The sequence below is a fragment of the Rhinatrema bivittatum genome, chromosome 5 (assembly GCF_901001135.1).
Source record: "Rhinatrema bivittatum chromosome 5, aRhiBiv1.1, whole genome shotgun sequence".
Classification (NCBI taxonomy): Eukaryota; Metazoa; Chordata; class Amphibia; order Gymnophiona; family Rhinatrematidae; genus Rhinatrema; species Rhinatrema bivittatum.
Window position 1 is genome coordinate 215,839,718 of NC_042619.1, and position 24,848 is coordinate 215,864,565.

Sequence of the window (24,848 nt, forward strand, 5' to 3'; positions counted from 1 at the left end):
TGGAGAGGAGTGAAGTAACCCAGTAATCAGTCCTAATGCAGCTGAATGAATTAGCATTTGAAATCAGAAGCCTGAGCAATTAGTAAACACCGGAACAATCAGTCCTTCCTCTACTTATCAAGATTTTCTAAGTCGGCCTTGATAAACATAGGAAAATGTCCAGTACATGGCAGTAAAGAACAATCGGTCCATCCAGTCTACCCAGTTTTTCTCATCTGTGCTAAGGATATATGGCAGTTGAAGTGCAATCGCTTTTAGGGTCAGCGCTAATTTCTTCTGGCGCCAGGAAAATGCACAGAAAAGCAGTAAAAACTGCTTTTCTGTGCACCCTCCGACTTAATATCATAGCGATATTAAGTCTGAGGTCCCGAAAAGTAAAAAAAAAAAAAAATTGAATCCAGCCCACGGCTGTCGGGCCAAAAACCGGACGCTCAATTTTGCCGATGTCCGGTTTCCAAGCCCGTGGCTGTCAGCAGACTCGAGAACCGACGCCGGCAAAATTGAGCGTCGGCTGTCAAACCTGCTGACAGCCGCCGCTCCTGTCAAAAAGGAGGCGCTAGGGACGCACTAGTGTCCCTAGCGCCTCCTTTTCCCCGTTTTTACCGCGTCACCTAATTTAAATACAGAATCGCGCGCACTGGCGAAGGGCCGGTGGCGCGTTGGGAGAGCGGGCGTTCGTTCGCTCTCCCGCGGACTTTACTGTATCGGCCCGTAAGGTATTGAAAAGAACTGGTCCCAGCATTGAGCCCTGGGGTACCCGCTGATCACTTTGCCTTCTCCAAAGTAGACCCTCTTTAGCCCTATTTTGTATTCTGTTGCTGAATCACTTCCTCACTCAGTTTACAACTTTCTGGCCTGCCAGCGTGCTATCCACAAGTCAAAAGCCTTCCAGGTTGGCAGCATCTACCAGACTTCCCTGTTGCACCACTTTTGTCACCTCATTAAAGAACTCAATCAAGCTGTTTCGACAACAAGGCTTCACAAAGGGAACAGCCTGTTGGTGTCCTGTAACCTACATGTTTCAAGGAGCTGCACTATCTTTAGTCGCATTTCCGTAGATTCACCCACTTCTGAACTTAGACTGACAGCTCTGGAGTTGAGCACCTCCTCCTCATTCCCAAGGGCAACATTGACTCTCTTCCACTCCCATGAAGCCTCCCTGATCTTCAAGGACAAGTTAAATAGAACTGTGAAGAGTTCCAGCTTGTTTACTATTCCAAGGTGTACACCACTGGATCCCCTCTTATTCAGCATTCAAGTGCTAACTCCCTAACATGGTATGGACACAGCATACACTTAGTAATTGTAAGGTATCTGCTATTGTGATGATCAGAAAATATTATGAAAGATATATGATTTCTGACTGCTGCTGATTTGCTGTGGGGAAGCTTCTCCTGCAGCCTGTAGTGGAATAGGCCAGTTGCTGCTGTACTCAGTCGATCAGCACAGCACTAAAACACAGAGTGCTGTGTTGACCAATCCAGCAATTCGATTGGCTGACCCCATTTTGGGAATTTCTCATTTTTAAAGAGAGAATCTTGGTAGCACATGCAACAGGGTAGAGGATGGTCACCAGCTTTTGTATATGAAGGATTTCCTGTGACCCACTCCTCATGAAATGTGTTCATTCTCTCCACAGACATTTCTGAACATGTTTGTCGATAGTAATCAGGATGCACGCAGACCCTCTGTGAATGAGGATGACAACCCTCCATCTCCTATTGGACGAGACATGATGGATTCTTTGATTTCACAATTTCAGCCTGAACAGCAGACGCAGCCACAGCAGCAGGTATCCAGCTTATACTGGCCAATGAAACAAAGACGAGTCATTTTTATTGCAGCATTTAATATAAGACCATTCTGTGCTGTGAGAAGAGGGCTTGCAGGTCTCAGAGAAGAAGTAGATGCTAGTGTGACTAACATCCAGAGCTTACAATGTGTGTAATAGAGGCCAGAAATAGCTGTACATTTACTGAAGGACATTCTGAGAAGACCATGCCATCATAGCACTGGATGTATCTCAGTACTTTAGTTTTCCTAATTAATTGGACCTGATCAAATATGTAGTTCCCTGTATGTACCCGGATCAATTCAGGACAGGTGGGTTTTGCCTCCCCTCCAGCAGATGGAGACAGAAAAAGACTTTGTGGACACTGTCCTATACCCCTGAGGTGCTACGTAGTGTCTGCCAGTATTTTTCTGTCTCCAGCAGATGGCAGAGGTGCAAAACCTAGTGTCTGATAGAGGTGCTGAGTTTAGGGTTGGATTTGGGCTGACTTTAGTCTCTTTGCGCTTGATTTTACAAGGGAAGCTTAGTTTAAGGATCCCTTTAAATTAAAAAAAAAAAAAAAAAGTTTGGTTAGAGCAGTGATCGGACAGTTGAAAGTAGCTTCCCAGGGGGTTGGCAGGTCTTGGTGGGACCATCCCCCCTGGTATTCGAGGCTGGAGAGCAGAGGGTTGGGAACCCTGAAACTGCCGCGGCAAGGGCTTATACCGGAGGTCCCGGCTCACTCGCCCTCAGCCAGCCTGTCTTCAGCCAGGTAAAAAAAAAAAAATATATATATATATATATATATATATTTATCCCAGGACAAGCTGGATGCTAGTCCTTACATATGGGTAACGTCATTGATGGAGCCCTACTGCGGAAATCTTTCTGTCAAAGTTTCTAGAAACTTTTGACTGGCAATCTGAGCCCACTGAGCATGCCCAGCATGCCATGATATTCTCTGCCACAGGAGTCTCCCTTCAGTCTTCATTTTTCCGCGCTGCTGTTGGCATCGCGGAGCAGGAGCCTGTGTGAGTTTTCTCACATGCTGTCTGACTAAAAATCAGATTTAAAAACAATTATTTCTCTCCCATATCGGGGTCTCCCGTGTTACCACCAGCCGGTGAGTACATTTTTCTCATTTTCACTCTCTTGAGTAAAAATATTTTTCTTCTCATTTTCATTGACGGCTGTCGAAGAAAATATGGCCACGGGATTCAAAAAATGTCCCATTTGTAATCGGACTATGTCCATTACAGATCCATACCTTGAGTGTGTTCTTTGTTTAGGTCAAACACACGATGTAACATCTTGTCCAAAGTGTGCTGAGATGACCGCGAAGGGTCGAAAGGCCCTACAAAAGATGGAGCACTTATTCCATCTAAAACTTTTGCCTTCCACATCGACGTCCACTCAGTCATCTCCGGCCGGAGTTTCCAAACGTCTAATCCTCAAAAAATGTCGTCCAGAAGGCTCGGGGGATCGTTCATCGCCGGCCCTATCCGTGGCATCGATGGAGGTCAGCGGCGGAACATCGACCGACACATCGGCATCGCCACCCATCGACCCAGAGGCACTTCTCTCCCCAGAGAAATCGATCGCAAAACAGCCTCGTCTTCAAGAAATACCGAGGCCTTCTATGCCGAGGCGTTCACCTCCTCTCAATGTGCCGACCATCGAACCTCCACAGGGCCCTGTGAAAGGACCAACAACACCTCCAACGCCACCACGTGTAGCTGCTCTGCCTGCACCAGCTATCACGGAGGAATTGACAGATTTTATCCTCAAGTGGTGCTCCAAGCGTTGCAGGACCATCGGCCATCGATGCCCGCACCGATGCCGGCGCTCCCACCGATGCCGGCGCTCCCACCGATGCCAGTGCCTGCACCGATGCCGGTACCAATACCAAAGCCACTGCCTGCACTGGCACCAAAGCAGCTGTCGACGCTGATGCCTCTACCATCGCCGATGCCTGGTCTAATGCCGGAACCAGTCCCGTCAATACAGACGCCAGTGCCTGGGGCCCCAGGACAACCTGAATTAGCATTGTTTCAGCTTCTCATGAACAGATTCAACGCAATCGTCGGTGGTCTACCACCGAACCGATTCCAGCCAAACCACATGAAGGAGTCCCTGGATGGACACCGTTTGATGATCCATAGCCAGGACCTTCAGGGCTTTTTCGACCACCAAGGTCTTCTCCCACTTCTCCTTGTAGAGAAGACCCATACGATTCCTGGGAGGACAAACATACGGAGACTTCTGAGATTTTTATGTCTGACCCTTCTCCGGAAGGAAGGAAGGAAGGAAAAAATCTCCACCGGAAGAGTTATCCTTCACTAATTTTGTTAAGGATATGGCAGACACCATACTATTTACCTTGGTATCTGAAGAGGACACAAGACAGCAAACTTTGGAAGTTCTACAGTTCATGGACCCTCCAAAAGAAGTCCTGGCCATCCCTGTCCACGAAGTACTGTTGGAATTACAGCATAGACACTGGGAGCATCCATGCTCGGTACCATCCATTAACAAGAGAGTGGACACCACTTATTTAGTCCAAAATGTCCCTGGATACCAAAAATCACAACTGCCACATCAATCAGTTGAGTTTGCACAGAAGAAATCTAAGAGAATAAGACCTCATTCTTCCACCCAGCAGGTCATTCTTCAAATGGAACTCTCCGCCTTTCTTGTAGCAGGCACAGTAGAGCTGGTCCCTTGCCCCAGCAGGGCCGAGGGTTCTATTCGGGGTACTTCCTCATTCCCAAAAGGACTGGCAGCTTGCACCCATCCTTGGCCTCAGGATGTTGAACAAGTTTCTCAAAAGAGAAAAGTTCAAGATGGTCTCTCTGGGCATGCTGATTCCTCTCCTTAAAAGAGGATACTGGCTTTGCTCCCTCAACCTCAAGGAGATTTACGCCCACATAGCCATTTTCTCTGACCACAGGAAGTATCTCTGCTTTGTGGTGGAGAACACCATTTACCAGTACAGGGTGATGGTCTCAGGCCCCGCGTCTTCACCAAATGCCTGGTGATGGTAACGGCCTATCTCAGACATCGGGCAGTGCATGTTTTTCACGTACCTCGACGACTGGTTGATCAAGAGCGATTCCCTGCACGGGGGCCTTGAGTGCTCTAGTCCTGACAGTGCAGACGCTACAGGCTTTGGGGTTTGTTATCAACTACCCTAAGTCTCACGTCTGCCCATCTCCTCAGCTGGACGTCATAGGGGCCAGGCTGGACACTGAGCAGGCAAAAGCATTTCTGCCCTGGGATCAGGCTCTCACCCTCGCCTCGCTGGCAGCCTTTGTCCGCAACAGCCGGCAAGTATCCGCCTGCCATCTGCTCAGTCTGCTAGGCCACATGGCGGCTTCCATCCATATCACCCCTCTCGCCCACCTGTGTATGTGGAGGGCTCAATGGACCTTGCGATCACAATGGCGACAGGCCTCCCAGGATCTCGAGACTCACGTCGCAGTACACGTCGCAGTAAAGGAACCTCTGCGGGTGTCTCTGTCCTGGTGGGAAGATCTCTCCAACTTGGAGAGGGGACTTCCCTTCCAAACTGCTCCACCTCAGGTGATTCTCACCACTGATGCCTTTCCTCAGGGCTGGGGAGCCCATGTGAACGGCATCCACATGCAGGGTCTCTGGACCGCCTCCGAAGCTTGCTGTCAAATAAACTTCCTGGAGCTTTGGGCAATCCGTTATGCCTTGTGGGCATTCAGAGACCAGTTGTCGCACAAGGATGTCCTGATCCGGATGGACAACCAAGTAGCAATGTGATATATCAACAAGCAGGGTGGCACTGGCTCGTTCCTTCTTTGCCTCAAGGTGGCGTAGGTGTGGACCTGGACCCTGTCACAGGTGATGTCTCTGTGAGCGACATACCTGCTGGGATATCTGAACGTGCGGGTGGACTGCTTAAGTTGCTCCTTCCAGCCACACGAGTGGTCCCTCAACCCGGAGGTAGCGACTGAGCTATTTCGCCAATGGGATAAGCTGGATGTGGACCTTTTCTTCTCTCCACACAACAAGGTGAGCAGGTTCTGTTCCCTGCTATCGGGGGGCAAACATCCGGCCTGTGATGCCTTCTCCTTCCATTGGGGGAGGGGCCTGCTGTAAGCGTACCCTCGTCTGCCACTCCTCTTGAAGACACCGATGAAGCTTTGAAGCTTCAACAGGACAGAGGGACCATGATCCTTGTGTCGCCCTTTGGGCCCCAACAAGTCTGGTTCTCGCTTTTGCAGGACTTGTTGGTGTGGGCCCCCATGCAGCTGGGGACAGTTCCTGATCTCATCTCGTTGAATCAGGGCGCCCTGCACCATCCAAACCTCCGAGTGTTGGCTCTGATGGCTTGGATGTTGAGCACGTAGTCTTTCAGCCCTTGGCTCTCTCGGACTGTCTCTCCCAAGTACTGGTGGCGTCTCGGAAGTCTTCCACCAGGAAGCCCTACAGCTTAAAGTGGAAAAGATTTTCCATCTGGTGTATGGGGCATAACTTGGATCCTTTCTTCTGTCCCCTTCCCCAGCTGTTGGACTACCTGTGGCACCTCTCCAAGACTGGGCTTCAAACCAGCTCAGTCAAGGTTCACCTTAGCGCGGTCAGTGCGTACTATTGGGGTGTCGCTGGCACACCCATTTCAGTGCAGCTTTTAGTAGGCCGTTTCATGCTGGGTCTCTTCCAGCTGAAGCCCCCTCTTCGGCCTGCTGTTGCATCCTGGGATCTCAACATTGTCCTGGTATGGCTCATGCGCCTTCCCTTTGAGCCACTACAATCCTGTGATCTGAAGTTCCTTACCTGGAAAGTTATATTCCTGGTGGCGATTTCTTCGGCTCGTAGAGTCAGTGAGCTTCAGGCGCTGGTTACAAACCCGCCATACACGAGGTTCTTCCACGATCGTGTAGTTTTGCGTACACATCCTAAGTTTCTGCCCAAGGTTGTGACTGACTTCCAGCTCAATCAGTCCATCTTTCCAAGGCCTCATTCCCACCCAGGGGAACGGGCTTTTCATATCTTGGACTGCAAAAGGGCCTTGGCTTACTATTTAGATCACACAGCTGGCCATAAGCAGCCCACTCAGCTCTTTGTGTCCTTTGATACCAACAGGCTGGGAACGGCGGTGAGTAAACAGACCTTGTCTAATTGGCTGGTGGATTGCATCGCCTTCTGCTATGCACAGGCAGGCCTTCCATTGGCCAGCAGAGTAAAGGCTTGCTCTGTGTGGGCTGTGGCAACGTCGGTGGCTCATTTGCGTGCACTCCCCGTGGTTGAGATATGCCGAGCCGCAACCTGGAGTTCTCTGTACACATTTGCAGCTCATTACTGCTTGAACAAAGATGGAAATCAGGACAGTGCCTTCGGTCAATCTATCCTGCTCAACCTGTTCCAGACCTGAACCCAACTCTTCCTGTTTGTGCCTTTTGTGGGAACCAGACAGTACCCTACCAACCTACAGTGCTGCAGTTGTGCCCGTTGGCACATTGTTCGGCCGCTGTTGGCCTCTCCTGTTAACAGGGACAGTCTAGAGCTTGGTATTCACCCACATGTGAGGACAACCATCCTGCTTGTCCTAGGAGAAAGTGCAGTTGCTTATTTTTAACAGGTGTTCTTCTAGGACAGCAGGATGTTAGTCCTCAGGAATCCCGCCCGCCTCACCATGGAGTTGGGTTCTCCTTATGGTTTGTTGTTTTATTTTTTCATTTGTATTTTCATCTATGTTATGAGACAAGGGGGCCTCATGTGGACACGCGGATAGCGGCATGCTGGGCATGCTCAGCGTGCTGGTCAAAGCTTCTAGAAACTTTGACAAAAGTTTTCTGTGCCAGGCTCCATCAGCTGATGTCACCCACATGTGAGGACTAACATCCTGCTGTCCTAGGAGAACACCTGTTACAGGTAAGCAACTGTGCTGTCTCCAGCAGTTGGTACATGGTGCAAAATCTACAGTTCTGAAGTCGGAGACCATTTTTTTTTTTTTTTTTTTTTTTTTTTTAGAAGTTACAAGCCTTCTTCCCAAAGGGTGGTGGGTCCTGAAGGGGACAATCTCTATTGGTTGAGGTAGATGAGCTGGAGGTTGGTGATCCTTATATATGCTTGATCCTTGTGTCCATGGGGTGTAAATCTGGTGGTCCAGATCCCTCCCTTCCTTGAGGCTGCTGAGGTGGCTGCAGGCTCAAGATAGCTGACGTTTGGCTGTCCCCTCTTATTTTTGGACAAATCTGTATTCCAGCCTGAGAATGAGTTTACAAACAAAAAAAAAGACAGGTAGGAATCCTGTATTTTTGTGATCGGCCAGCTTCTTGCCTTGTTTACTTTGGGCGGCTGGGGAGTTCAATGCTGTAGTTTTCACTGTCAGGGTCTTCTTCGGGGCAGAAGTAAGCTTCCCACCATCAGAGAGAGATGATGCGCAGCTCAGTTTACCGCATGTGCGGCTCGGCCTGGTCGCACCTTAATCACGTTGGCTTGTGCTTTGCTTGTTCCGCCAGCGGTGAGGGGCTGTTTGATACTCCAGGGGCTGTGAAAAGGAAGCTCTCGCCTTCTCCTGCTCATCTCTCACTACAGGGTTCACGTCGGCTAGAGGACCCGTTTATCATCCGTGTGGGAATGGCGGCCATTTTGGGAGCTCATGTGCCTCAGGCCGCGCTGGCAGGGGGTTGGATTTCCCTCCAAGGCTTTCCCTAGCTTACTCGGGCTCCAGGGAGGGACAGGAGGGGGCACAGAGGGAAGGTAGTTCTTTTTTGCCTATCCTTGGTTCTTCTCAGCCCTTGGCTGGCACCTCCAAACTTTTTTCCTCAGATTTTGTGTTGCTCCTGTATGAGGCCTATTTGGCTCAACAGGAGGCGGCTGCTTCCAGTCTGGGGACCCGGGCTCGTCCTTCTGAGGGTCTGGATTTGGGTTCCAAACCAGTTCTGACCCAAAGAAAGCAGCCTGCGTTGGTCCAGCGCTTATTGAGTCCGGTTCCATCTCGAGGGGTCCTTGGCTGATGGTTTGGATGACTGTGACAAGGCTCCCGAGATTCTGGAGGTGCTTCCAGCGCATGACCTGTCGGTTGATCCGGATGCAGTTGGTGCTGATCTGGGGGATGATCTGGAGGAGGTCCCAGTTTACGAGGATGATGATTGTAAGGTAGTTCGGCTTTTTTGTAAGGAGGAGCTAGGGCCATTGATTCCTCAGGTTTTGGAGGAGCTCAGGGTCAAGGTTCCACAGGAAGATTCTGATCTAGAAGGAGGTGATCCGGTCCAGGATGCATTGTAGAGTCCAGCGGTAGCCTTCCCTTATCATAAATCTGTGAAGAAGCTGGTAGGTCGGGAGTGGTTTACTCCCAAAGCTAGTTTAAGGGTAGGGAGGGCTATGGCGAAGCTTTATCCTTTGCCTAAGCAGACGTTGGACCTGCTTTCCCTTCCTAAGGTTGATGAGGTGGTTTCGGCTGTTACCAAGAAACAACTATTCCAGTTGCGGGATCCGCAGCATTAAAGGATGTTTAGGATTGGAAGTTGGAGGTGCATCTCAAAAGTATTTTTGAGATGTTGGCTTTGAGTTTATGGGCGACCATTTGTTCCAGTTTTATGCAGTGGGCTTGCTGCGTAGGGTACAGCAGCTTCAGGATGCGAAGTCAAAGCCTGGAGAGGAAATGATTAAGGCTGAGTTTAAGCTTTTGGATGTGCAGAGGGTGTTGTTGAGATATCTCAATTTTGTGGAACAGTCCAAAAAGAGGTTTGCAGGCATCTAAGACTATGATTGTACAATGGCTCAAGGAGGCCATTGGGTCGATGTACATAGCTAAGGGTCGTCTGGTTACTGAGGGTTTGCAAGCCCATTCTACGCGCGCTCAGGCGACCTCGTGGGCAGAGATGCAGCTGGCTTTGCCGCAGGAAATTTGCAGAGTGGTGACTTGGAAGTCGCTGCACTCTTTTACAAGGCACTATCGTCTGGATGTGGGGGATCCAGAGTCCTGGTCTTTTGGTGAGAGTGTTTTGCTAGCGAGACACTCCAGGTCCCACCCTAAGTAGAGAGCTTTGTATATCCCAGGAGTCTGGACTGATCTGGGTACGAACAGGGAAAGGAAGGTTGGTTCTTACCTGCTGATTTTCGTTCCTGTAGTACCACAGATCAGTCCAGAGCCCACCCGAAGTGTTGAGGTGGAGAGGAGTCCACTCATTCTGGGTCCTTGGTATGGAATACAGACTTGTTTAATAAAAAAAAAAAAAAAAAATGTGAGGAGAAAATGTTCTTAAATTTGTTTATCGTTTGCTGTTTTAAGCTTGGGTACAGATCAATACTGAGGAACTGCAGGTGGCACACAGGGTTATGTAGCAGTATCAGTTTAAAATTTCTCTGTCTTCATCTGCTGGCAGGGATGCAAAACCCAGGAGTCTGGTCTGATGTGTGGTACTACAAGAACAAAAATTAGCAGATAAGAACCAATTTCTTTTTTCTGGAGGTGGAGAAAGTCTGAGGCACTGTGAGCCCTCCACCTTGGAGTCCCTGTGTGCCTGTTCCTTATTTCATCCGAGGACCTGGCTTAAGTTCCTCCCTTAGCCAGCAAGATAGAATAGAGAAATGTTCGCTGCTACTGCAGTGTCCTCCTTGTCTTTTCTCCTGACCTTTCACATGTAAAAGCTTTCAGAATCCTCTGCAGATGGGATGGCTTTATATGCGGTTGGAAGAGAGGATGGCAGAGGAAGCTTTTTACTAAAGGCTTCTGTAGGTTCTGTTAATTCAGGCTTGTATTTTTGTGTTCTTACATTTCAAGCAGTTTGCAAAGCAGTCGGGAACAACAGGAGCATATCCCCTGACGTCTCCTCCCACATCCTATCACAACACAGTGACTCCTTCTCCCTCCATTATGTACTCGCAGTCACCAGGTAATGACCATTTCAGTCTGTGTGAGTGCCTGCACTGTGCAGCATTTAGAAGCAAGTATGCACTTTTACAAAACTCTTTTCTTTTAAAATTACAGGAATACAATTTCTTGTGAACATCTGGGGCCCAACATTCAAGGATATCTGGCTATCTAAGGGCTGGATTTTCTTTCGTCGCACCAGTTTGTGAATCCCAGCACGGGCCTGCAAAAGCCAGCAGCGATCGCACTACTGCGGTGCGATCACTGCCGGCTTTCACACCCAATAACGCCATGGTAAAAGGTGGTGCTATTGGGTGCGCTACTGGCAGCGATAAGGGGTCTTTTTGCCGTCAGCGAGGTTTCCGCAGTGTCCGCCCTGACGCCACCCCAATTCCTTCCAGTGCTGATGCTGCCCTGACTCCGCCCCGATCTAGGTATCGCACGGGAAAATGGACTTTTCGCGTGCGATAGGGTTAGCAAATAACCCCCTTAGACCTGGATTTTCTAAGGTCGCAGACCTTAGAAAATCCGGCGGTAACGGGGGGCGGGCTTGCGAAAGCCAGCAGTGATCGCACCTCCATGGTGCTATCGCTACCGACTTTCGCACCCAATAGTGCTATCGTAAAAGGTGGTGCTATTGGATGCGAAACTGGCTGCGAAAAGGGCCCTTACCTTTTCGCCGTCGCGACGTCTTCGCGGAGCCGCCCTGCCTCCTCCCATTCCGGTGTGGACGTTGCCCAGAACCCGCCCCGATCTAGGTATCTCACGTGAAAAGTCCCTTTTCGCATCAATCCCTTTTGAAAATGACCCCCTTAGCTGAATATAACTTATCTAGCTAACTTAGCAGGGATATTCAATGGCACAGCAATGCAGCTGAATATACCTGGATAAATTTTATCCAGCTAATTTTAGACTTGCTATGAAGCAGGATTGATTTACTCAATTAACTTAACTGGATAAGTCCAAATATTGGCACTTATCCAATTAAAGTAACCAGATAGCCCCTACAGAGCCGGCTTGACTGAATTGGCAGACTGTTTAAATTGTCACAGACCTATTGCTGCCTTATCCTATTACTTATGGGAATGCAGCAGGATCACACAACTTCGGGATGCAGAATGGGACTTAGAATGGGACGTATTAATTATGGTCTTCCCTGACTGATGTGATGCCTTTCCGCTTTCCAACCTTTCAGGTTTCCTGTAGCTTTTGTTCCTTAATTCCTAGCTCTGCGTAATATTAAGTTTTTGTTTATTGTTTGTTCGATTGTATTTTGTATGTTTTTTTGTATTCTGCTGAGATTTGCGGGTCAGTGGAATAAATGTTTGTGTGTATAAATAAATAATTAAAGCGGCAGCCAAGAGTGATGATAAATCAACCCAGTTATGTATATTGGGCTTTGTATCGGAAGATGGAATTTTAAACAAATAAGACTCTCTTTTTGGTTAAAACGTTGTTTAATAATTAAACGATGCGTTTTGACCAATTGGCTAAAGAAAGAAGGGCTAACACTTTCTCATTGGAAAGCAGAAATACCAGGACTTATCACTCTTGAGCACAAAACTCACTGTGGCAAATTGCCTGATAAATGGAAAAGGTTTCCCCAGATTTGGGGTACATTCTTAATCTCACTGCCAGTAGATATCCAGAGCAATTTAAAGAATGACAATATCGGCTTGTTGCGATTACTAGAAGGGGTAGGAATTTTCATTGCTGTGTATGTTTCATAATCTCCCATAGATACAGCTGAATAGATGTATTTAATCATAGCCATGATGTGCAGTTCCACTTATAATAACAGTAGAATGATATGCGGCCACCCACGATGCCACACTATTAATTCTCAGAGTTCTTTGCCCAGAAATGAAAGGAAAAAGGTGGGGGGGGGGGGGGGGGGAGATGGGGGATCTAAGAAAAGGGAATGGGGCCCGTGGGGAGGGGAAGAGAATGGTGATATGTATTATGCATTACGTTAAAAGATGAAGTATAGCCTGTTGGTTCAGTCAGTGGGTAATTTCTGGTTACTGTTTTTGGTTTGTTTTATAAATTGATTTGTATGGCAGTCTAAAGAAAAGATGATGTCAGATATGTAACTGAAAAATCTTTAATAAAATATTGAAAAAAAAAAGTAACCAGATAAGTAATCCTGCCCAAATGTGCCCATTGCCCACCCCCAAGATATCTGGCTATCTACTTAGCCAGATGAATTCTTATCCAGCTGAAGGGTGGCCACTGTATATAGCCGGATATTCAGCGGCTGCCACTTAGCTGGATAAGACCCTATTTATCTGGCTAAGTAGTGCTAAATATCGGCCTCTTGGTTATTTGTATGTTCTAAACTTTATATCAGCCCTTCAACAAACAGACACTTAGGGTGTGATTTACAAAGCCTTTTTCCCATAGACATGGGAGGATAATTTTCAAAGACGTTCTCCATCGACAAGCAGGGCTGAGGTAGCCATGGCACATGGGTGATGCCATCTGAATGGCTAGACCCAGCTCTCTAGCTTAGTTTTTCTGCTGAGTGTGCGAGGGAGCTCCCGCATACATGCTCTCTTCTGAGCCTCTTAGTATTTTATTATCTGCATTTCCACATGGACATACACCTTTCTCTCTGTTTCATTTTTCTTTTCTTCCATTATACAGTGGACTCTTGACTTATGAACTCAATTGGTTCCACAGGGCTGGTTGTAACTCAAGTTGGTTGTAAGTCAAGACAATTTTTTCCATAGGAAATAATGGAAATACCCATAATGTGTTCCAAACCTCCCAAAAAAAACCCTTACCTAACAATTTCTATAATAAAAAATGGTTGTATAATGTCTGTAATTACCAGAAACACTAATAATTTTCTAGTGTACTCACCAAAAAGTTATAAAATGTGCCTAGCCTACCAGAAACTACAATTTCACCTCCTCCACCAGTTCCTTTACGATATCTGCATATGGACTCTCTACCTGGGTAACATCAAGCTAGGTTGAGAGAACATTGCACAAATCTCATCTTTGGGTGAGTTTCCTCACTCCGAAGGAATCTTCACAAGAGTGCACTGTTCTGTTCATACGTCACACTCTGCATGTCAAAGTGGCCCCTAACCTACACTAATACCTACACCTCACCTCGAGTAACTAGGTGGGCCTCATATAGGGGTACAAATACCTACCTATAAGAGGGCATTATGGTTAGTCTCTCTCTCATATGTTTGGTTGTAACTCGAAATTTGTTCGTAACTCAAAACCTGAAAAATTGTTCGTAACTCGATCCAGTCATAACTCAAGGGCCTACTGTACTAAAGTTTTTCTTCAAACAGTAACTTGTTTTTTGAGTCGCCTTGTGTCATGGCAGCCCCTCAACAGCATTTTTCAGTAATACCACTAAAAAAAAAATTGAATTTGCAATGTCCGGCTCCAAAAAGACCTCTTCCAGTGACTTCAAGGACTTTGTGGCCACAAAATGTCCATCGCAGATAGCCATGATGATATGGTTGGATGTCATTTACCTGTGGGCTTTGTTTGGAGACATTGATCCAATATACTCTTTGTGCCTCTGGTCTCTCTGCAGCCATCAGTGCAGGTAGCTCAGGAGGGAGCCTCTTCCTGGAATTCACTACATGCTTCTCAAGAGGATGACCCTGTGCTGGTTTCAGAGGAGGAAGTCTCTCTTCTCCAACTCTGGGTCAACGGACACAACAGTATATAGACCAGATAACTGAATTGGTGAAGACTTTCTTTACCTCATTGGCAGCCAATGACAAAGATGGTTCCCTTCAATCTCTCCTGTCCAGGATGTCAAATTTGTTCCCTCAAGGGGGAGTCCTCACTTCCATGCCTCGAGAGCTCCCTTCAGAGGAGCTCTCATCATTCGGGCAAACCATCCCTGTTTGTGGAGAAATCCAGCTAACAATGGTGCCAAAGATCCGGAGCAGGAGACACCACTATCTGGCGCATACCTTGGGAGTATACCCACAGAGGATCCCACTCTGATAACAATCATCTTAATTAGGGTCATGGTTTAGTGTCCCTCTGCCTCATGGTTCAGAGAAATGGTCTTCGGGGATCACTTCAGACTCCTTACCTGACCTACAATAGCATTCTTCTCCACCAGCAGACCTCTTGTACTCTAAATTCCTGGACAAGCTGGTTAAGGCTATCTAGATCAACATCCATAGGGACAAAGATCCCCGCCCCAAAGTCTTCAGACTGCTTCAGATTTTGGAAATACCTTCTGAATTGGCAGTGATCTCTATCAGATCTTGTGGGGTTTACAAATAAGAAAGTGGAAGAACCTGACTGCCTCCTGGTAGCCAGAAATTAGACCTTAAATACAGAGTTAAACAGTCTCCTATTTTTGGGGTAGTTCACCGATGGTAGTGGAGTCAGTTTTACAATGAACTAAAAGAGAAATTTTTCCAACATCTTCTCAGCTAAGGACCCCAGACTGTATGACAATTTTGGGAAGCCAGTCTTCCAGAGTTCAGTGCTCAATACCTGCATTGCAGCTCATCAGCTATATGTGGTACAGTGCTTACATGACTACATCGACAAGCTGAAGCCTCTTGTAGAGCCTCTGGACAGGGAGCAAGAAGGCTATCAACAGGCTTTCCTGGATGTTGAGGAGTGTGAGTGCTACCTCATCCAATTGATATAACAATCATTTGGTGGCAAGATCCTCTGCAGCAGCTATCGGGGCATGCTGGATGGCCTGGTTGAGGGCCAGTAATCTGTGAGAGAATGATCATGACAAGTCAGCAGACATCTCTTGTCCTGGGGACACTCTCTTCAGAGATAAGGTTAGGGAAACTGATTAAGGAGCAGCATGTAGCCATTCAATCCTTGTCAGCAGGAGCCAAACTGCCTTCTTCCTCTAGACATCTTTATTTTTAAGCTCTCCTTTTTCTATAGACCACTCATCTGCCAATTTCAGCATATTGTGCTCCACCTGTGCTGCCACAGCAACAGTTTCCGGCTCATGGGCAACCATGTGCGAGACACCACAACAGGATCAGCTCAAGCCTGGGTCTAATTTTTGACTAGACTCGACCCTCAGGCTATGACTCCTTCTAGTAGGGGGGCGAATTCACCTATATTGAAATCAAGGATCCTTGGGTCTTCAAAATTGTGGACTCTGGTTACCGTTTATGCTTCTTCTAGCACTGCATCAATATTTAGCCTAGCCTTTAATCCAGATCCATCTCCATTTTGAAATAGTCACTTCTCAGCCAGTGGCGTTAGAATCAGTTCTTCTCAAAGTCCATGGCAAAGGTTTCTATGCCTGTTATTTCCTTATCCCCAATAAATCAGGCAGATTGAGACCAATCCTGGACTTATGAAGACTGAGCAAGAGTCTGTATGGGAGAAGTTCAAAATGTGAACAATCCCCACACAATCTTACCCTTTATCCAAATGGACTGGATATGCGCCCTGGATCTGAAAGATGTGTATGCTCACATACCAATCCACCCGGCTCATTAGAAACAACTCTGATTCATGGTGAATTATTCTCATTACCAATACAAGGTTCTTCCCTTCCGGCCCTGGGTGACCCTGTGGATTTTCACAAAGTCCTTAGTAGTAGTAGTAGCAGCAGCAGCAGACAATCGTCATTGACTTATTTGCATCTTTTCTTCCCTGGACAACTGGCTGGTGACAGAACTACCTCTGATCTGGGTACATACAGGGAAGGGAGAATACTGGCAGGCTGATGTTACTGCAGGGGTATATGTACTGTGACATCAGTTTTCTCCACCTCCATCTGCTGGTAGAGGTGCCTAACCCACTTGTTCTGGATTCATTTGACTGGATGCTAAGAAAAGGTTTTTCTTCCATTCTGGGGGTCATTTTCTAACAGCAAATAGGAGTGCAAGTTACATCAATTTTCAAAGCAAATATACATGCATAAGTCTGCTTTGAAAATTATCTCAAATTCTGCCACAAGCAATTACACTCACTATAGTGGGCATAAAAAATTTTCAGGAAAATGTATGCGCATGCTTTTGAAAATCCATTATCTATTAATGTGATTTGCCTGCCTACTAAAACTCCTTTCCCTTTAAAAATGCCCCCCCTCCCCCAAGGATTTTAAGTTAAACATCAAGTAGCATAACTACAGCCCCTCTTAGTTGGAACCAATGGAGTTAATGTCTGAGGCAGCATGAAGCTGCTGATTTCAGATTGAGTTTTAGAGTTCAGTTACCAGTTGACAGACTGTTGGGGACTGAACTTGTTCTCTGTAAAGCTTGTTGCTATTTTTAGTTATCTGTAAACAGAGATGATGTTCCTAACGTATCCCGGTATATAAAAACACTTAAATAAATAAGCGTGTTACAGATGGAAGAAACATTTTTGTAGATAGTTTCTAAGTACTATAGGGCTCTGTTTTCTGACAGGAAATGTAACGTGATCTGTTTGCCTAACAGACTAACATAACAGCCCAGATCTGACTGAGATAGACATAGTGTTTAACTTTGTAGACAAGCTTTGTAGACAGCTTCAATCAAACCCCTCCTAAAAAAACCGAATCTAAATCCAAGTGATCCCAACAACTTCCGCCCTATTTCCAACCTTCCATTCATAGCCAAAATAATGGAAAAATTGGTGAACACCCAACTTTCCAACTACTTGGAAGACCACGGCATTCTGTCTCCAAACCAATATGGTTTTCGAAAAGCTGCAAGCACAGAAACACTACTTCTTGCCCTTTCAGACTTCCTCCTCGCCGGCATCGATAAAGGCAAAGCATTTTTACTAATCCTCCTCGACTTCTCGGCGGCCTTTGACACTGTCAACCATTACCTCCTCTTAAAACAACTAGCAAATATTGGAGTGACAGCTACTTCACTAACATGGTTCAAAACCTTCCTGGAAAACAGAGGATATAGGGTCAAAATTCACAATACAGAATCCCAATATCACCACTCCACCAGAGGGGTGCCACAAGGTTCATCCCTCTCACCCACCCTATTTAATGTATACCTCCTACCACTCTGTCAACTACTCACAAAACTAAGCCTTAAACACTTCCTCTTCGCGGACGACGTACAGATTGTGATCCCTATAAAAGATTCAATCTCGTCAACAATGGAATATTGGGATAGTTGCTTATTAGAAATCAAACACCTCCTTACCAGCTTAAACCTAGTCCTTAATGCGTCGAAAACGGAATATCTCCTTATAGCACCTGAAAACAACATCACGCTCTCAAAGCCACCTACCCTCCTACAAACCACCCATGTAAGAGATCTAGGAGCCATCCTAGATAACCGTCTTAACCTCAAACCATTCATAAACCGAACTACAAAAGACTGCTTCCACAAATTACATATTCTGAAAAGAATAAAGCCACTTTTCCACGCGCAAGATTTTAGATCAATCCTGCAAGCAATAATCTTCTCCAAACTAGATTATTGCAATTCTCTACTACTAGGCCTCCCAGCTTCTTACACCAAGCCTTTACAAATGGTACAGAACACAGCAGCTAGAATACTTACAAACTCCAGGAAAATCGACCATATCTCCCCCATCCTCAAAGACCTTCATTGGTTACCGATCCACTTCAGAATTATGTACAAAACCATCATGATTATCTACAAGAACATCCATCAACACACTCAACTTGACTTACAAATCCCTTTTAAAAAATACACAGCCGCCAGACCCATCAGGGAACATTACAAAGAATCTCTTCAGGTACCTCATGCCAAAACTTACCAACATAAATCCTACAGTTCAAGAGCTCTTTCATCAGCAGGTCCAATCCTTTGGAACTCCATCCCACCGGACTTAAGACAAGAACCATGCGCCCCAACTTTTAGGAAGAGACTAAAAACGTGGCTTTTTAAAAAAGCGTTCCCAGAACTGGATTAAATTCCCCACCCATCAGCACAAACTCAGTTAGTGAACTGTAATAAACCCACTAACTTCATACGCAGTCACAGCATCTTATTATTATAATTCACAACAGCATCATATTTGATCATTTTTGCTACTCATCTATATTTTTATAATACTATACATATTTATTAATTGATACAGTTGGCTAAAATGTTAATATTCTTCCTTCAGTTTCCTCCCCCTTTCAGATCCTAGTTATTTTTCCTTGTTTTTTGTAACTTTCTCACATCCTAAATATTGTTATTATATCTGTTAAGTTTCATTCTATATGTGACGTTGAATTGGGAAATGTTTTACTTTGTTACTCTCTGCCTTTACTCACATTGTTAATTGTAAACCGGGTTGATGTGATTCCTATCATGAAACTCGGTATAATAAAAATAATAAATAAATAAAGTACATTTTTTTTATATATATAACTGTTTATTGACATGGCATCAAATATCTGTTAGACAAGTTAATTTAAGAATATCAGTCAGTGTTACTATAAAATCCATTTTCTTTTTTCCTGCCTGTTACATGCAATTTTTAATTTTTTTCTGTTCGTTGTATATCCTTGCTAATAAACTTTTTACTGTACTAGCCTTATGTTTGTGACTGGTGACTCAGATAAAATAAATTGCTATATGATCCCAGTGAGGTCAATGTATATCCGGCTAACTTAGATAGCTGGCTAAGTTTCGAATATCTACCCAGTAGAATGGAGGAGTAGCCTAGTGGTAAGAGCAGTGGGCTACAACCAGAGAAGCCAGCGTTCAAATCCCACTGTCACTCTTTAAAAAATTAGATTGTAAACTGTCCAGGGATAGGGAAATATTGAAAAGCAGAATATAAAAAAATAAAATAAATGTGTGGTCTGAGAGCTGACACACCCCAAAATTGTGGGGAATGCTTGTAAGCAGTGTACTTGTTTCCTTCCTGGAGCCTTAATGTAGTCTTGAGAGCCATGTGTGCACCCCCATTGAAACCTTTGGAGCGAGCGACTCTTAAAGATCTTACTTTGAAGGTGATTTTTCTAGTGGCCATAGGTTCTGCTCGGAGGGTGTTGGAGCGCCAAGCCTTGTTGTGCAGGGAGCCCTTCTTGAGGATTACAGATACAGATACATGTTCTTTCCTTTCTGCCCATGGTCATGTCCTCCTTTCATGTAGATCAGTCGGTGGAGCTCCCATCTTTTCCAGGTTCAAACTCCTCTACTCCTCACTCTAGAGACTTAAGGAAGTTAGATGTTAAGCGGGCACTATTGAGATATTTGGTGGTGACTAACAGTTTCCGCCTGTCCGATCATCTGTTTGTTCTGTGGAGTGGCCCCAGGCAGGTTTATAAGGCCTCTAGGGCCACTATTGCTTGGTGGTTGAAAGAAGTAATCGGTTCTGCCTACATTACTCAAGGGCATCCGGTTCCTGTCGCACTTCGGGCACATTCCACTCATTCGCAGGCAGCCTTCTGGGCCAAATGTCAGCAAGTATCACTGCAAGAGATTTGTAGAGAGGCTACTTGGAAGTCTTTGCACACCTTTGCCAGGCCACAGACACTAGGGGGTTTGGAGAGTGTGTGCTTTGAGCGGGACTCTCAAGGTCCCACCCCGGGTAGGGAAGCTTTGGTATATCCCAGGAGTCTGGACTGATCTGGGTACATACAGTGTGTTTAGCTGTGTGCCCAGGTGGTGCATCCAGTTTTAGCATGCTTAGTCGGGCCTTGCATTCCGTGCTTCTGTTAAGTGGGGCCTTAAATGGCGCACGCTTTCCTGTGCACCCAAGTTTCATTGTGCGCTTAAATTGTTTTTAAGGCGTTTAGTTTTCGGGCGCCTAATTTTTGGACGCCTAGGTTGGACACCTAGTGTTTTTGGATGTACAACAAAAAAAAAAACCCAGCTAGACACATGCCTCCAGCCGCCGATTAAGCACACTGTTGGCCATAATCGTGCCTATGCCTAAGAAACCTAAGCGCCTTTCTCTTTGCACTGCTTGTCCTATTTGGTCATCTCAGCCAGGAGTGCCCACTAACTTGTGCCAGCGCTGTTTGGAGGCTTAAGGAGAATTGCCTTTTTCTGATTTCACTAAGCCTGGTTCTTCCCAGCCGGATATAGGCCTGGGTACAGGTGGGGTGCCTGATTTTTGAACTCCCCTAACTGGTTCCTCAGCAGAGAATGGTAGCTCAGTGTGTATGCTTCAAGTACCTCCTAGATTGGATGCTACTACCTTTTCATGGGTAGAGTGTTTTTTCCAGGGATTTCAGTCCTTTCCCCAGGCGCAGTCTTCAGCCCTATCTACTACTCCCAGAGCAGAGTCACTGGTAGGAACCTTGCCGGGACCTACTGTTAAGCGCCGGAGTACTGCTAGTGCAGCAGTGGGATTTCACGATGAAGATCCGGATGGCATGGATGATAACGCCAATCCGGACTCCCTTAAGGATAGTGAAATTCCTCCAGGATTAAAACCGTATAGAACTATGCTATGGTTCTTTCATAAAGATAAGCTGCCAACTCTGATTTCTCAGACCTTGAAAATGCTCGAAATACCTGAAGCAGACGCTGTGACTGAGCCAAAGAAAAATCCCATTTTGGTTTCCTTGCATATAAAGCCTCTTGTTTTTTCCCCTGTGATGGACGCCATTCGAGAATTAATTGATCTTGTGTGGGGCACCCCAGAGGCTAATTTCAAAGGGGGTCGGGTTTTGGAAGGTCTGTACTCTTTGGATCCAGTGGCAAGAGAGCATTTACATTTTCCAAAAGTAGATGCACTTGTGTGTGCAGTCTCCAAGTGGACCACTATTCCTGTGGAAGGAGGAGTGGCCTTGAAGGATGCTCATGATAAGATTGAGGCTTTCCTTAAGCAAGCATTTGATGCAGTGGCAATGACCTTGCAGATTGCTTCTTGTTGTTCCCTGGTGGCTCGATCTTGTTTACTTCTCTCCCAGGAGGTCGATGACTCTTGGTGAATTCCAGGGCAGTTATGGAGCTAGCTGCTGCTTTTTTTGGCAGATGCAAGCTGTGATTTGGTCTGCTCTTCAGCCAGAGGAGTGGCTTCTATTGTAGCAGCCAGACGTCAATTATGGCTGAGAAATTGGTTGGCCGATGTGACCTCCAAAGCTAACCTTACCAAATTGCCCTTTAAAAGCTCGCTCTTATTTGGGAGCGAGTTGGAAAAATTGGCTAGTAATTGGGGCAAATCCCTGGTTCCTCGTTTGCCAGAGGATAAGAAGCAGTTGCCATGCTCCTTTAACATGACGTCGCACTAGAGGCTCCAGGCATTTTTGTACCTATAGAGGAGTGACCCTTCAGAGAACTCGACCTTTTGGTAAGTTTCAGTCCTTTCGTCTCTGACAGCCAAAAAGGGGCGTGGGTTCAGGTAGTGGAACCCCCTGACCCTCCCAATGAAGGTTTGCTGACCCAAACCTGGGAACAGGAGATAGGGGGATGCCTATCTCTTTTATCAGAAGTGGGTCGAGATCACATCGGATCAATGGGTCCTGGTGGTGATATGATAAAGATATGCGCTGAAGTTTTGCAGTGTTCCTCGTGACGTGTTCATGGTGTCTCCCTGCCACTCGCCACAGAAGAAGCAAGCAGTGCAAACTACATTGGCAAGGCTCCTCAATCTGAGGGCTGTGGCTCCAGTGTCAAGAAATATGGGTCGTTATTCCATTTATTTCATTGTCTCCAAGAAGGGGAGGGCTCCTTTCATCCCATCCTGGATCTCAAAGATGTCAGCGTCATCTGTGGGTGACACATTTTCGCATGGAAACATTGCGCTCAGTAACAATGGCCATGCAGTCGGAGGAGTTTCTGACTTCCTTGTATCTGTCCGAGGTGTACCTTCATATTCCCATCCAACTAGAGCATCAAGCTTTCTGCGGTTTAGAGTTCTGGGATACCATTATAAGTTTTGGGCCCTGCTCTTTGATCTGGCCACCACTCCAAGGACCTTTTCCAAGGTAATGGTGGTATGGCGGCAGAATTGAGAAAAGATGGGATCCTTGTACACCTGTATTTGGACAACTGGCTGATTTGAGCCAAGTTGCTGGAAGAGAGCTGCAGAGTGACCCACAAGGTGATCTCCTTGATGCAGGAGCTTGGTTGGATGGTGAACCGGACCAAGAGCATTCTTCAGCCTGCTCAGTTGTCGGAATACCTCTGGGTTCAGTTCGACACGAGGCAGGGCAAAGTTTTCTTGCCGGAAGTGCACATTCAGAAGTTAATGACACAGCTCCATCTGTTAAACAGTCTGCGCCCGACTATATGGTCCTACCTGCAAGTACTTGGCTTAATGGTGGCGACCCTGGAAGTGCTCCTCTGGGCAAGGACGCATATGTGTCCTCTTCAGCGCTCCCTGCTGTCTTAGTGGAATTCCCACAGTCTCAGGACTATTCGATTTGGCTCTTCCTGCCGATGGAAATCTCCTCCCAACTGCTGTGGTGGCTGCAGGCAGACCATCTAAGGAAGGGAGTTTCCCTAGCTCCACCAAACTGGCTAGTACTGACAACAGATGTGAGCCTCCTTGGTTAGAGAGCTCGCTGTCAGGAGCTAAAGGCGCTGAAATACAGAGGAGTCTTTCTGGAGCATCAATTGCCTGGAAGCTAGGGCAGTCCAGTTGGCATGTTTGTAGTTCCGCGAAAGGCTGCAGGGTCGATCGGTCTGGATAATTTCGGGCAATGCAACCTCTGTGGCTTACATCAATTGGTAGGGAGGAACCAAGAGCCAGCAAGTGTCACAGGCAATAGATCAGCTTATGGAATGGGCAGCAGTGCATCTACAGATGATCTCAGCCTTACACATAGGAAAAGATAATGTAAGAGCAGACTTTCTCAGCAGGGAGAGTCTGGACCCAGGAGAATGGTCCTTGTTAGATGAGGCATTTCAGCTGATTCTGGTTCGCTGGGGTCCCCCGTTCCTAGACCTCCTGGCGACTTCTCACAATGTGAAAGTTCTGCGATTCTTCAGTCACAGGAGAGATCCAAAGTCATTGGGGATCGATGCTCTAGTGCAGGAATGGCTGGAAGACAATTTGCTGTATGCCTTTCCCCTGTGGCCCATGTTGGCCAGAGTGATCCAAAGGATCGAGCGCCACAGAGGGATAGTGCTCTTGGTTGCTCCGGATTGGTCCAGGAGGCAGCTCCTGGGGGACTCTTTCTTTCGACTTCTAGCACACAGGAACCTGTTAAGTCAGAGTCCGGTTCTTCACAAAAATCCGACTCTGTTTTGTCTTATGGTATGGTTCTTGAGAGGGCTCGATTGCTGAAACATGGATACTCTGTGGCGGTGATTTCCACTTTGCCAAGGGATAGAAAGTTCTCCGCTTCCTTGGCCTATGTGCAAGTTTGAGTTTGAGGCCTGATGTGAGGAACAAGGGTTCTCTTCCTCATTCAGCCAAGATTCCGCTCATTTAGGAATTTTTTAGGGGTCAGGTGAATGGTGGTTCCTTCTCGGCTCATCCTGAAGTGGCTCGTTTCCTGAAAAGAGTGAAACATCTTTGTCCTTCCTTTCTGTTTCCAGTACCCTTATGGAGTCTAAATTTGGTCTTGGATTTCTTAGCTGGTCCCACGTTTAGACCAATGCATAGCCTGTCCTTGCAGTTACTGACCTTGAAAAAGGAGTTTCTTGTGGCAATCTGTTCCACGCAGAGAGTTTCCGAGCTGCAGGCCTTGTTTTGCTGGGAGCCTTTCCTCCGGGTGACTCTAGAGGCGATACAGCTGCTTACTTTTCCTTCTTTTTTACCGAAGGTGGTCACTGAATTTCATTTGAATCAGTCCATTTCCCTGCCATCTCTGGACAGAGAGAGAAATGTAGAAGAGTATTGTCTGTTGCAACCCTTGGATGTAAAGAGACACATCATCCAGTATCTGGAGGTTACTGAGACTTTGCGGAAAATAGATCGCCTGTTTGTTATTCACGGCGATATTAATCAAGGAGAACTGGCCTCAAAGGCTACAATAGCTCATTGGATTAAGGAGGTAGTCAAGGCAGCATACATTGATGCTGGCAAGCCATTACCCAGTCAGGTAAGGCTCATTCCACAAGGGCTCAGGCAGTGTCATGGGTAGAAGTTAGTTGCTGCCTCCTATTGATATTTCCCGAGCAGCAACGTGGTCCTCCTTACACACCTTTTCCAGGTTTTATCATGTGGATGTGCAGGCTCGGGAGGACGCAGCCTTTGCACGTGCGGTTTTGACTGGACCACGGGCAGCCTCCCACCCTTTTCGGGAGTAGCTTGGGTACATCCCACTTGTTTTGGATTCATCTGACTGGATGCTAAGAAATGAGAAATTACTACTTACCTGATAATTTCCTTTTCATTAGGTCAGTCAGATGAATCCAGCTTCCCTCCCTTGGCTGCTGAAGGT

General features: G+C 46.5%; 1 protein-coding gene across 1 annotated transcript in view; it reads left to right on the forward strand.

Moving 5' to 3' along the window:
- MED14 (mediator complex subunit 14) overlaps positions 1-24,848 on the forward strand; it is a 220,875-nt gene that overhangs the window by 163,951 nt on the left and 32,076 nt on the right. The window contains 2 exon segments of the mRNA XM_029603149.1: positions 1,640-1,792; positions 10,530-10,641. Of these exon segments, the coding sequence (XP_029459009.1) occupies positions 1,640-1,792; positions 10,530-10,641 (265 nt within the window).